The 13661-nt window shown below is 46.7% G+C and overlaps 2 protein-coding genes across 2 annotated transcripts in view; one reads left to right on the plus strand and one right to left on the minus strand.

The window, feature by feature from the left end:
• Positions 1-4366: 4366 nt before the first annotated feature.
• Positions 4367-5031, minus strand: LOC142839341 (small ribosomal subunit protein eS26-like). The gene is made up of 2 exons (XM_075955405.1): positions 4950-5031; positions 4367-4670 (listed from the first exon to the last, which is right to left on the minus strand). Exons 1-2 carry the CDS (start codon positions 5029-5031, stop codon positions 4465-4467), a joined length of 288 nt encoding a protein of 95 aa, XP_075811520.1. The 3' UTR covers positions 4367-4464.
• Positions 5032-10570: 5539 nt separating this feature from the next.
• The window catches only part of Rheb (Ras homolog, mTORC1 binding), a 41537-nt gene continuing 38446 nt past the window's right edge, over positions 10571-13661 (plus strand). Inside the window, exon 1 of the mRNA XM_075955148.1 lies at positions 10571-10793. Coding sequence (XP_075811263.1) covers positions 10742-10793 — 52 coding nt within the window. The 5' untranslated portion in view covers positions 10571-10741. The remainder of the gene's footprint in view (positions 10794-13661) is intronic.

Below are 13661 nucleotides of genomic sequence, written 5' to 3' on the forward strand. Positions count from 1 at the left end.
TGCAGAGCTGCAATTGCTTGCTGAAACAGCAGGAGGTTAAAGAGCAGCCTCTGTATCAAAGGAAAAAACGACATATACACCTCCCAAGTGATAGGAGAAGGCATGGGCAGAGAAAGCACTTGAAGAAATGGTGATTGGAGGGCCCAGCAGGCAAAGGCACTAGCAAACCAAGCCACATGACCTGAATTTGAGCCCTTAGTCCCACTTAGTGGAAAGGAAAGAACTGACTCCTTCAAGCTGTCCTCTGCCCTCCACACATGTCATGATATCCCCATACGCAAATAAAATAAAATAAATAAACGTGTCTCAGTTCCTCCTCCTCTCCTTCTTTTTGTTTTTCAAGACAGGGTTTCTCTTTAGTTTTGGAGCCTGTCCTTGAACAGCTCTTGTAGACCAGGCTGGCCTTGAACTCACAGTGATCTGCTTGCCTCTGCCTCCCGAAGGCTAGGATTAAAGGTGTGTGCCACCACCACCCAGCTCTCAGCTACTGTTCTATTGCCATGGAGAGACATTATGACCAAGACAATTCTTCTGTAAGACTGTAAGACAATCCTGAAGCCATATTTGACAATTCTGAATCCTCTCAGCCTCTGTGCCATAGTGCTTCCCCTCCTCCCCTGGGAACCAAGGACCTAACAGCTACACATGCACGTACTCAGTTCCTGAACAATTACCCATATACATATGTTTTGGTTCGGTCCCCTGGGAAATGGGGTCAAAATGACCTCTTACCTCATCTGATCTGGCAACAGCTCTCCAGTCAATTATTGGTAATAGCCCTTTTGAATAAGCCAATCAGAATAGTCAAAGAACAACCCCCCTTGCTTCTGTGGCCCCTTTAAAAGTAGACTGTACCAGCTATTCGAGGTCCCTCGGCTTCCCGAATGCTGGGGGACCCTGTCATGACAGAATTAATAAAACCCTCATGCTTTTGCATTGGCTGTGGTGTATGAGGTGGTCTCTGGGGGAGACTCCTCCTCGGTGTTTGGACTCTAGAGTCCAACACTTCCCCGTCTACCCCCCACCTCCCAGAAAGGGTTTCTCTGTAACTGGCTGTCCTGGAACTCTGTAGACCAGGCTGGCCTCAAACTCCCAGAGATCTGCCTGCCTCTGCCTCCCGAGTGCTGGGATTAAAGGCATGTGCCACCACACCTGTATCCAAGGCAACTCTTGTAAAGAAAGCATTTAATTAGTGGTTTGTTTAAAGTTTTAGAGAGTTAGTCCATTATCGCCATGTCAGGAAGCAGGCAGGCATGGTGCTGAAATACTGAGAGCTTTACATCCTTATCAGTAGGCAGCAGGCAGAAAGAGAGAGCCTGAACCTGACACCCACCTCAAAGCCTCAAAGCCCACCGCCATCAGCAGACCTAGTTCCACAGGACCACACCTCCTAATCCTTCCCAAACAGTTTATCACATGGGGACTAAGCACACAAATGTATGCGCCTATTGGGCTCATTCTCATTTAAACCACAAGAGAATTTAACTAAGTTGCTTTTCCTTCAAATGGTGACTGGAAATTTTTTCAAATTGCATAAAACCCAGCGATTCACAATTTAGAAGTTAGTAAACTTTAAACAACTATGCGCAGAAGGCAGAGGGAAATGGTGCAATGCCTTATTCCCTACCCCTTCCATGAGGTTGAGCCCTGAGACGCCTACCCTACACCAGACAAGCTACTGGACATCAGAAATAAAGAGAAATGGTGGAAGTGCACAGAAACACACAGCGAGGAAGAAGCAATGAGGTAGGTGATGGCCGCTTCCACATCAGAAACAAAAGGCTGGGAGGAAACGGGACATCATAGAGACACGGAAAGAAAACACACCAGACTTACCTAAAATTCTAGATTTGGTGACAGTTATCTTCTTTCTTCCAAAGATCTACTTTTATCATTTTTCTGAGTGTGTGTCTGCATGAGGGTCTGTGAATGTGAGCCCGGGCGCTGGAGTTCCAGGTTGTGAGCTGCCCAGTGCGGGTGCTGAGAATCAAACAAGTATTCTGCAAGAGCAGCACGCACTCTTGTTTTTTTTTATCGAAATAATGAGTTTAACTCCCATGTCTGTTTCTGGTTCCCCACAATTTCCATGTCTGACCACCATTCTTACTATGCCCTGTCGTAAGATCCCATACATACTTAAAACCAAGTGAAGGGTCAAATTCCATCCTGAAAACAGAACAGGCATTTAGACAGCACGTTCTTGGCTGTGGAACCTTGGACAACATTTAGTAAACAAGGAGGTAAAGTTTCTGCTTTGTATTACAAAAAGACAGCCTTGGAATAAGATGGAATCTTCCACAGTGTTTAAACTGTTCTCTTAAAGAGACTTCCTCTACTGCCAGAGAACTTTAAACGCCAGTGAGCAAATATCCAGCCAAAAACACACAAAAATCAAAGCAGAATGGAAGAGACTTAAAACCACCAACACTGGGGTCTGGTCAAAGGGTCAAGAATACTTCAAAAAAAGAAGGGGAAGCTCCTAAAACACCAGATGGTTCTGTAGAAGTCATTAAAGCAAAAGCACAAACAAGCATAGAAAAAGGTGGCTCACTTCTCAGTGTGGAAGCCAAGTTCATCAGCTCTGTGAGTTGTTTCTGGAGGACTGGCCAGGCTATTCAAGATCTCCGCAAGTGGCTGGTGCTGAGGAGAAGACCTTCTGAAAAGGAATAAAAGGGTGGCACAAGGCAAGGCCTTGTGGTGACATAACTCTATATATCTGGACTATGAGTTCAGTCATATGGTCTACGCCTGCAGTAAGTCTGAAAGAAAAGCATGGACACACACACACACACACACGACTGTAAAGCTGGTAAGTTCTAAATATGACATAAGGAACTCAATATTACCTAAACTTATGCAGTATGTTACATAATGCACATAAGGCCTTCCTGTGCTATTTCATAGACTATGTGTTAATCTATAACCTTCTAAATAAAAGACAAAGAAATACAATAAAGGCATTTTCAGACAGAGAATTTGGGTACAGCAGACTACAAGAAATGCTAAAGGAGATTCTCAGGCAGAGGGAAATGACATAACACATTACTTCCCATCCCTTAAGAGGGGCTGAACACAGGGGCTACCTCCCAAAGAGCACAGACTGAACAGGAGAGAAATGAGTGCTGTAACACTTGGACAGTGACACGCCTAGTCGGGTGGTCAAGGTCAGCCTCCACTGTGTCGGCAGTTAAATAACCGGTGAGCTGGGGGGGGGGAGGCAACACCCAACATTCTGAGCACGTCACAGGGAAGGAACTGCCATGACTTCCCTGACGTGGCATCTCAGTACCTGTCATGACACGCCACTGTCACACTGACCAAGTGAGGGAATCAGGACGAATCCATATATTACATATCAATAAAAATTAATTATTTTATGTTGAAATAAAAGCATTTAGAAAAAAAAGTCCCCATTTTTTTTCTTTCTTGCATCCCCACAGAGGTTCGCGACAGCCTAATGGCATGGATAAAATTCAGTACTGAGCTAACCCTTCATTTAAGCTGAGCCCGTGTTGACTGTGCACCTCAAATGTTAATTATATGTTTTAGAAACTTATGACTAAATTCTACATCTAAGGCACATTTGAAGGACATATATAATCCTCACTGGCCCACAAGCCATCACTCATTTTACTGCAAGGAATCACCCTCCTGGGTTTTTCTGAACAGCTCCCAGGTTCTTAGGAGTGAGCCCTGTGCCTTCTGCTCCAGTCACCTTTCCAGCCACTGAGCCAACAACCCCCACAGCCTGGCTATGTGTGTGCCGGCAACCTTTTGTTGGTGAAAGCTATCTTTAGACTGTGGGGAGACAAAGCAAACTTTATCTGCAGCCGCTGGAAACCACATTCAAACTTAGAATAAAATTGCTAGGAAATCTGAGGAGAGTTGAAGTAGTTTCCTGAGGGTGTAGTGACAAAATATTGCCAATTAAGTTGCTTAAAACAATGGAGGGACTGGAAAGATGACTCAGCGGTTAAGAGTACTGGCTGCTCTTCCAGAGGACCCAGGTTCAATTCCCAGCACCTACATGGCACCTCACAACTGTCTGGAACTCCAGTTCCAGGGAATCTGACACCCTCACACCAACACACATGGAATAAAATTGAATAAAAATATTAGGAAAAAACAATGGAAATTTCTTCTCAGGATTCTACAGGGCCAAAGCCCGAAACCTGGGCCTTCTCTCTGAAGGGTCATGAGGAGTACATTTCCTCCCCTCTTCCAGCTTCACACAATCCCAGGAACACTTTAGTTTCTGCCACACTGACCATCTTATCTCATGCCTGTGTCTCCTCTCCTCCTAGGTCACTACCATACTGGCTTGGGAGTCACTATAGTCTGACTTCATTTTTTTTTAATATAAGTCCCATTTTATTTTTCCAAGGTGTTTTCTTCTGTCTTTATGAAGCCACCTCTTTACATGAGCTTTGGTGGAGGTTATGGTACAGCACCAGCAGGTCTAAATCACTGTGGGGGTGTTCGGTCCTTCCGGGCTTCCCAAGATGGATTCCTGACTACCTTGCTATGAATAGCACAGCTCACACAGTAATGCAGCTTGACATGGAGTTTGGGGAGCACATAAGTGTCAAAGACACTTGCTTCGGATATGTCCCTGATGGCAGTGTTCCGAATGACAAACTTCTTAATGGCCTTGTCCTTGGGTACGTACCAGTACAGTCAGGGTTACATAGAGAAAGCTGTCTAAAAAAGAGAAGACAAGAAAGAAAAAAAAAACACCACAAATTTATTCTCTTCTTCTGATGGAAATGGAAATCTAGAATCATTTTCACTTGGCCCAAGCCGGTGAAGACAGGGTTGAGTCTGCTGGAAGGCGCTGGAGAGGGTCTGTTTTCTCTACCTTCTCTTTGTGACCCTTTCTTCCAGCCCCTCTAGTTTCCGCTCCTATTTCCCATCTCTTACTTCCTTAGTCAAAGCTCCTCTTTCCTTGTGGGTGCAGTTAATGCAGCGAATTGGTTGCACATGGCCCTGGCCCTTTTTGGCATGACCGTTGTCTCTCCTTTTTTTGGTCATCTTGGAGCCAAGTCCCAAAAGAAGTATGACTTCATCTTAACGAATTTTGCCTGCAGTAGCCCTATTTCAGCTGAGAATGTTCTGAAAGAGATTGAGCTTCCACAGGCCATTTTGGAAGGGAACAAAAGTCAAACCACAATGAAATGAGTTCACAGTGGCTGCATAGCCTAGACCTGTCCTCTCAGCTCCTTGCTAAGTGTTCTCTGTTGCACATGGCTTCCTCCAAGGGTTTGGAACTGGCCTTCTTCACTTTTGCAGCTCTGTGAATTCCATGTCTCGGGAGGTACACTGGGTGGAGCCTTTGCTCAGAGAGGGAAGATTCTCTTCCCAGTAAGAGTCAGAGGACTTATTGTTGTTCCTTTGCGGAACTACAGCTCCCAGCATTCCCCTGGACTATGGATACCAGCGCGCACAAGCGCAGGACACATTCCCAGAAGCCTTTGCATTCCTCGTTAAAAGGCGAGGGTCACCACGACCCCCTCCCTTCCCCCCCCCGCCTCTCCTGTTGTTTCTGCACACCTGTACCTACCTGCTGCTACCCCTCCCCCATTAAAGTGCACCCACGTGGGACCACCGCGTGTCTGTGTCTCCTTTCCCCATGTAACGTCTTTACCCTTTAACCCCACAGACAAGAAAGCCAGCAAAATAAGAACAACAATTGGTGCCGTGACTCCCAGCTGCAGGTGGGACCCCCAAGGTCACCCCGGCTGTCCTCGGGGGCCCTGGTGCAGCCAAGACTTTAGGTGACCCCCAGGTGAGTGGCGACTGCACCGCAGCCGACCAGGTGCATGCTGGTTAGCCTGCGAGGATGCAGCCCGCACCTGTGAATATCCCGAACTGTTGCCGCTGCGGCAGCCACAACCACAGCGCAATCCGAGGATGCGGTGCCAGCGGCTGCTGAATTTTCCCCTGTAGAGAGCCAGAGGAGAAAAAAAACGAAGAGAACCCACCAAAATCTCGGCTTGGTTCGTTTATTGAGCTGTTCAAAACTAATTTGTTTATGAAAAAGACCTGTAATGGGAACAACTGGAGGCCATGGATCCGACGCCTGCTCGTACTTATTTATGTAATTTTGATCCTCATCTCTGTTTTCCTGTTTGTTTGGAATGCTCAAAAACTAAAGGTTGAAATAAACACCGATCCATCCTTTATCGTGGGTGTCTTTATGATATCGACAATCTCTGTGTCCCTCTGGGGGATTGTGCACCACTTAATACATTTTACAAAACCAGAACTTCAAAAACCCATTATAAGATGGTCCCAATATACAGTTTGAGTAGTTGGTCGGCTTTGAAGTATCCCCATTGGTCCATCTGCGTGGACACCTTGAGGGAGTGCTACGAAGCTTGTGTCATTTACAACTTCATGTTATTCCTTAACAAGTACGTAGCAACTCAAATCCCCAACTTGGTGCTCCACCTGGAAGCTAAGGATCAACAAAAGCATTTCCCCCCTCTGTGCTGCTGTCCACCCTGGGCTATGGGAGAAATACTCTTATTTCGCTGCAAGCTGGGGGTGCTTCAATACAGTGTGGTTAGATCAATCACCACTGTGACAGCTTTGACCTGTGAGATTGTTGGTGTCTACGGTGAAGAGACCTTTAGTTCCCACAACGCTTGGACTTACTTGGTTATATTTAAATAACTTGTCAGAATTCTTAGCCCTGTACTGTGTCTGGCTGTTTTATCAAGTGCTGAAAGAAGAGCTCAGCTCTATACAACCTGTTTATAAATTTCTTTGTATCAAACTGGTAGTCTTTCTCTCATTCTGGCAAGGAGTAATTATTTTTGGCCTGGCTAAAGCTGGAGTATTTTCACACAATCTAAGATGGGGATGGCAAAGTCCTGATGCTATGGCCACAGGCCTACAGGATTTCATCATTTGTATTGAAACGCTCATCGCAGCACTGGCCCACCACTTCTCTTTCACTTATAAACCTTACATGAAAGAGGGAGAGAAAAGCACATGCATCCACTCCTTCCTCGCCATCTGGGACGTCTCCGATATTAAAAGTGACATTTCTGACCAAATGAGATGTGTCGGAAGAACCGTGCGGGGTTATCCCAAACAAAAATGTTTTCCGGAAGACCTGGAGCATACTGAATACACAAGTCTCCTTTCCACAACACCAAGTGATGCAAGTTCTTCAGGCTCAAGGTCATCCTCACCCCACAGTATCGATGCTTTGGACAGACAATCACTGTTGCATTCCATCTCTCGGATTAGGACATCCAAGAGGAGCACGTTTGCTTGGACTTCCCACAGGGCAGGAAACCCTGATTGCTCGTTGGACTGATGAGGGAGGGGGACTTGATGGGGGGAGGGGGAGGGAAATGGGAGGCGGTGGCGGGGAAGAGACAGAAATCTTTAATAAATAAATAAATTAAAAAAATAAAATAAAATAAAAAAAAGAGGAGCAGGGCCCTCCTGACGATCCAAACTTGGAGTCTTCCCAGGACATGCTCTCTGAAGACCAGCTGTCTGAAGAAGCCATCAATTACATGCCCGGACGAGCAGAAGAAGCTCAAGCCTACACAAAACAATAGGCAACTGAGGAAAACTGGAAGTAGGAGATGTTGTTCCTCTTGCGAAACTACAGCTCCCAGCATTCCCCTGGACTACGGATCAAGCGCAGGACACCTTTCCCAGAAGCCTTTGCATTCCTCGTTAAAAGACAAGAAAGCCAGCAAATAAGAACAACACTTACCTCTCTCAAGATGACACTCATCCTCAAGACAGGACCATTCCTCTGCTGAGGAAGCCTATATCTGTCCACAGGAGTAAGAGCTGGCCCTCTGGTTTTCACAAGTTGCCCACATAAATGGCTTGGCATGTTTCCCCAGATCTGCACTGTTGTTAGATTTTAAACACCTTCTGTGAGACATAATGTTAGTCTAATGACTTTTGACAAGATTATGATGAATCTAATTCATTTCCACTTTTTCTCTTCTAAAAATGTTAAACTCTTAGGTGTCTACTTCAATTAAGGTCAAGATTTCCCATAAAGAAACAATATCACACATCTTCTTTTGTTCATTTGTTTTTTTCAAGGCTGTGTAACAGTCCTAGCTGTCTTGGAACTTGCTTTGTAGACCAGACTGGCTTTGAACTCACAGAGATCCATCAGTTTCTGCCTGCCTCCCAAGTTGGAATTAAAGGCATGTGCCACCACAGCCCAGCTCCCTGAGCCATCTTTGTAAGTGAATTCAATCCACTGTGGAATAACAGAACCATCTGAATTCTCGAATCTGACATCTAAGAGCTTTAGGACAGCCACTAGAAAATTCAATTTCTTCTTGATCAGATTACTAAAATTCCTAGGATAAAGCAGTATTTTTAAACTTTTTTCGTTTTCTTTTCTCTCTCTCTCTCTCTCTCTCTCTCTCTCTCTCTCTCTCTCTCTCTCTCTCTCTTTTTCAAGACAGGGTTTCGCTGTAGTTTTGGAGTCTGTCCTGAAACTAGCTCTTGTAGACCAGGCTGGTCTCAAACTCATAGATTTGCCTGCCTCTGCCTCCCAAGTGCTGGGATTAAAAGCGTGTGCCACCACTGCCTGGCTATTTTTAAACTTTTTTGTGGGAACTCGAAGATATATTTTAGCAGCTCTCAGAACATAATACAATAGCATATATGTATAAATAAATACACACAACTCACATATAGACTGTCACTATGCATAGCATGTCATTTGTATAATGTCCTATTTACTATTGTGTGTGTGTATGCGTGTGCAGATGTGAGCATACAACAGAACAGATATAGAAGTCAAAGGACAACTCTTGGGCATTGTTCTTTTTCCAACTTGGGATCCATGAATCAAAGTCAGGTTGTGAGGCTTATACAGCATGTCCTTTTACTGACTGAGTCATCTTGCTAGATACTTTTTTGTTTTGTTTTGTTTTTCAAGACAGGGTTTCTCTGTGTAACAATCCTAGCTGTCCTGGAACTAGTTCTTGCAGGCCAAACTGGTCTCGAACTCATAGAGATCTGCCTGCTGGGCACTTTTTAAAAGGTAACCTTAAATGATGTTACATTCACCAAGGAGTTTAGTGTTATGGGTGCAAGAATACTGGTGGATCAGGGTATCTGATATCATCCACTGACCTGAATCTGTTTTGAAATACTTATGCTAGGGGGAATGCGGACATAGTCCAGTCATCTGCGTACTTACCTAATGTACATCCTAGGTTCAATCCCTAGCACCAAATAAACATGGTTTGGTGGCCTGTATCCTAGCACTTGGATAAAGATAGGAAAATCAGCTCAAGGTGGTATGGCAACCTTTAATCCAAGCACTAGGGAGGCAGAGGCGTGTGGATCTCTAAGCATTCCAGGTGGGCTACATGAGACCCTAAAAATAAGTTTATCATGAAGGACAAAGCGTGCTGTTCTCTCTTGGTATCTTCTTCCAGGCCTAACTTTCAACTTGGTTTCCATGAACTAGGCCTAAGGACTGTCTTTCCTTCCTGCTGAATGAGGATGTCCCAACTCCTCTAGTTCTCTGGAAGCAAGGGGCTCTCTGCCAGTACGCCTTTTGTAGAAAATATGCCAACCTTCCCTTTTCAGGCGTGGCCCGCCCACATCAGAAAGCAAAGTCTCCTGCTTTCCCTTAGACTTCTTGACAATGGCTGACTTTCAAGTTTCTCCAGAAATAACCTCTGTATGTTCCGTGTGAAAGACACGTTGATCTGGCAGCAGGGTTCCCACGCGTGCGCCTCTCCATGCGAGGTGCGCCCCGCGGGTCGCCTGGGTCCGAACCAGGACAGTTCGTGCTGCTTTTAATGGGATTTCTGACATTTGGAATCTGCAGATTCCATTCTTCCCACAGTCCCTCAGCCACGAATAAAGATTAGTCACCACCCACATTAAGCCCAGACTAAGGCTAACCTGGCAGGACGGTAATTTAAAGAATAAACAAGATTCAAGAGAGGTGGCAGCCAACGCACAGGCAGCCGGCTACGGCCACGCGCCTCGCGCCTTTTAAGGGCCGGCAGACGCAGGTCGGCCAACGGCTCAGCACTTCACCAATCACCGCGCTCCTCGACGTTGGTTCCGCCCCCACGGCCCAAATTAGCCAATCATTGATGACCTTCCCGCAGGCCCACCCACCCACCCGCCGGTAGGGCCACGCTTTCGAACCACGCAGGCGCTCGGCGGCGCAAACGCAGCCAAATTTTATTTTTAGCTCCCCGCTGAGAAGCGCCTCTCCATGGCTCCGCCCCCTCATAATCCCCAATGGTAGACGGAGTTTCCATTGCGTCATCGCGCGGCTGTCTGGGAGCCATCCAGTCAGAACGCGGGCAAGACTGTCGTAATTAAAAAGCGGCGGAAGTAGGTGGGAGGGTCATGACGCAGCGAGTTTCGGTCGTGACTTTTCCGGGGGCCTTGGGGCGTCTCCACTTTCTCCCTTTAAAGTAAAACGTTCCCCCGACGCGCACCCCCTGTCCGCGCGTTCCGGGCCGGGAGGCGGCGGCGGGAGGCGGCGCTGACGCGGCCGCGCGCGGTCACGTGGGTGTGTTGTGGGGGGAGGGCCCGCGCCGTCGGTTCCGGGCGGTTGAGCGAGCTAGAGACGAGCCAGCGACAGGCAGCCGCGCCCGCCGCCGCGCTCTGTATGCCGCGTTCTCCCGGCGCACCCGCCGCCGATAGTCTGAGCCGGAGGAGCCGCCGCCGCCGCGGTTGATGTGGTTGGGCCGGGGCTGAGCAGGCCGCCAAGATGCCGCAGTCCAAGTCCCGGAAGATCGCCATCCTGGGCTACCGGTCTGTGGGTGAGTGGCTGCCCCGGCTGTGCCGGGGTCTGAGCCCCAGGACGCGGCCCGGCCATGTGGCGGGCCGGCGGGCGGGCGGCGCGCGTTTCATAACCTCCATTTTGAGTGGAGGTGGCGGCGCCTTCCCCTGTCCCCGGGCGCGGCGGACAGGTGGCGGGGACCGCAGGCCTCGAGGCGGCCGGGGACAGCCTAGTCGGGTCCCCGCATCTCTCCCGCCTTCTCTGAGCACACTCTTTTCCCACCAGTTCAACTCATCCCCGGCATTTCAACAAAGGAAACCACTCCTTGCGTCTTTTCCGTCTGTAGAGAAGTTAAACCTTTTAAAGAAAGCAGGGAAACTTCCAAGATGTTTAACCACCGAGGGCAAGTTTCCGCCTTGAAGAAACCTGTACTGAGCCCCTGAGAAGCCCGCTAGGTAGTTGTTTTCGGCCAGAGCAGGAAAGACGAGGAAGACATCTCCGAATTCTCGGTGTCCTATTTTTCTTTGGGGAGAAACAAGGCCAGGCACTCGGAACCAGGCTGTTAAAGTAATTCAGAAGTCCTTTTGTTTCCCCAACACCACCACCGAGCGACTGACACACATTTGAAGTTGCTCCTAGCGGTCACCTTTATTGCCGAATAGAGGTGGGCTTGGCTTGGGTGGGGTGGGGAGTGATCTGGGGTCGAGACTAGTAGTATTCATATTCAGTCCATCTTGTGAAACTGGACGTTTGAACTTAACCGTGCTGCAGGGTGAGGCTTTATTGTCTTTGACCGGCCGGAACCTGGGAATATCACGTTCATCTTTAAGTGCTGTTACTGTCTCCAGAAAACGCACTTGTCAGAGGGACCGCCGAGGAGTGAAGAAGCAAGTGGGAGGTGGGGTAGATTGAAGTCTGATTAAGGAACGAGGTGGCCCGTAACTACTGTAGGAAAGCCTTCCCCATTGGATGGACTCCCTGTGAGGCTTTCCATTCTGCTTGCCGCTGCTGGTGCCAGGGTCTGTGCTCTTTGACCAAGATATGTCTCGGCCTGCTTACTCATCCTTTCACCGTCCCTTAAGAGCTGGAGAAAATCCTTAGAGAGGGAATGGAAGATTAGAGACAATGTGAGAGGGGTTGCCCAGAGTGGAAAGGTAACACGGAACAGAACTTAATGGGGTGGGGAAGAGTCGGTGACTGCTTAACAATTGCAGCCTTAGATTAACACGTACAGCATTGTGGGTTTCCGTGTCTTGAGAGCATTTACTAAACATCAGTATGGAACTCCTGATCTAACGTTGTTGGTTGCCTGGATCACCATACTGTTGCTTGTTTTCTGAATTCCCTCCAAATTTGGAGAATGGGATTGTAATAGAACCTGGCCCTTGATTGAGCACCCTCTAATCAGATAAATATACAGAGTGCTAACTCCTTGAAGATAACAATCTTGAATGAGCAAGGCATAAGTCACAAGTAGCTGGGCTACCTGTTTTCAACCCAAGAGGATGTTCTAAAGGTCTGGATTTTATCTCCTCCTGAGATGTTTGAAATAACAATAGGTTTAAGTAAATTTAGTGTTTTGCCTCCTTTGCTAAAGAATTTATGTCCAATAGAAAGCCATTCTGATTTTTAGGTACATTCTGATTTTAGGTCCTGGACTCTGTAACCCAGACTGGTCTTCCTGTGAAAGCCCACCAGAGCTAGGATAGGTGTGCCCTTAGCCTTTTCTTCACAAGCTTTGTTTGTTAATGCAGTGTTAGCCTGCGGAGGGACCAGAGCTGTAGACCTATTCTCAGTGCCCTGTGTGACGTATTTCCGTATCTTACTGTTCTCAGTAGTTTTCAAGTGCAGTGATTAAAGTAAAAGATACTTTGGAGAGGCTGCCTTACTTTCAGTGTTGCATTTGACTTTTCTTTCATATGAAAGGAATATTTTATAGCTTCTGGATTCTATGCAGCGGAGTCGGGTTGGCCTTTTGCCAGCATGATTGCACTCGCTAGCCACTCTTTCCTGGTATTGCCCACTATTCAGACTTCTTAGAACTTACGTGTTTGGTGCCAGAATATAGAAATTTCAGTATTTCTAGTGTGTGTGTGTGTTGTGAGAGAGATTCTAAGCAGTTGTATTGATTGATAATAAAACATAGAAATAGGTTCATCTAGAATCCATGCTTTTTATAATGTTCTCTTGACTAGACTGCTTGGCATTGTTACATGACATGCTACAGACTTTTAAGTTTGCCTTCAGCAAAAACTGGAATGTGATTGTGTGGTTCCAATTTCAGTTCGTGTGCTACCAAAGTGAGCACTTGCTATTTTATTAATTTGCTGGGCAAGCATGCTGCATCCGCATGTGGAGGTCAGAGGACAGCTTGTGGGAGTTGTTCTTTCCTTCCACCACATGAGTTCTGGGGATCCAGTTTTGATGTCCATTAAGTATCAAAAAGTCCTGTGCTCATAGCAGTTCTCACCACTCAGCCCCTGGCAACTACTAATTTGCCTTCTGTTTTTATTTATTTACTTACTCTGGACATCTCATGTAAAAGGCATAGTATACATATGGTACTTTGTGACTGACATCTTTCATTTAGCCTATTTCTAAGCTTCATCCATATTGCATTATATGTCGATACCTTGTTCCTGTGTGTGGCTGAATAATATTCCATTAATGTGAGTTTACCACATTTTTTTGTTAGAGATATGAATTGTTTCTATTTCTTGGCTGCTTCAAATAATGGTGTTATAAACATTCCAGTAAAATATTCCTGTTTTCATTTCCCTAGGAATGAAATTGCTGAGACCTGAGGTGTCCCTGTTTGACATTTTGAGGAACTGTCAAACTTTTTCTCAACCTCTCACTTTACATTCCTAGCAGCAGTGTATGAGGCTTGGTATTTGCTTCCATCCTT

This window comes from Microtus pennsylvanicus, chromosome 21 (genome assembly GCF_037038515.1).
Source record: "Microtus pennsylvanicus isolate mMicPen1 chromosome 21, mMicPen1.hap1, whole genome shotgun sequence".
NCBI classification, from domain to species: Eukaryota; Metazoa; Chordata; class Mammalia; order Rodentia; family Cricetidae; genus Microtus; species Microtus pennsylvanicus.

Excerpts from the sequence above, each read along its gene's own strand:
- LOC142839341 (XM_075955405.1), bottom strand. The coding sequence starts at position 5,031 with ATGACCAAAAAAAGGAGAGACAACGGTCATGCCAAAAAGGGCCAGGGC. Across the intron at positions 4,671-4,949 it reads TCGCTGCATTAACTGCACCC|GGTACGTACCCAAGGACAAG; the intron begins ACAAGGAAAGAG and ends CCTGACTGTACT.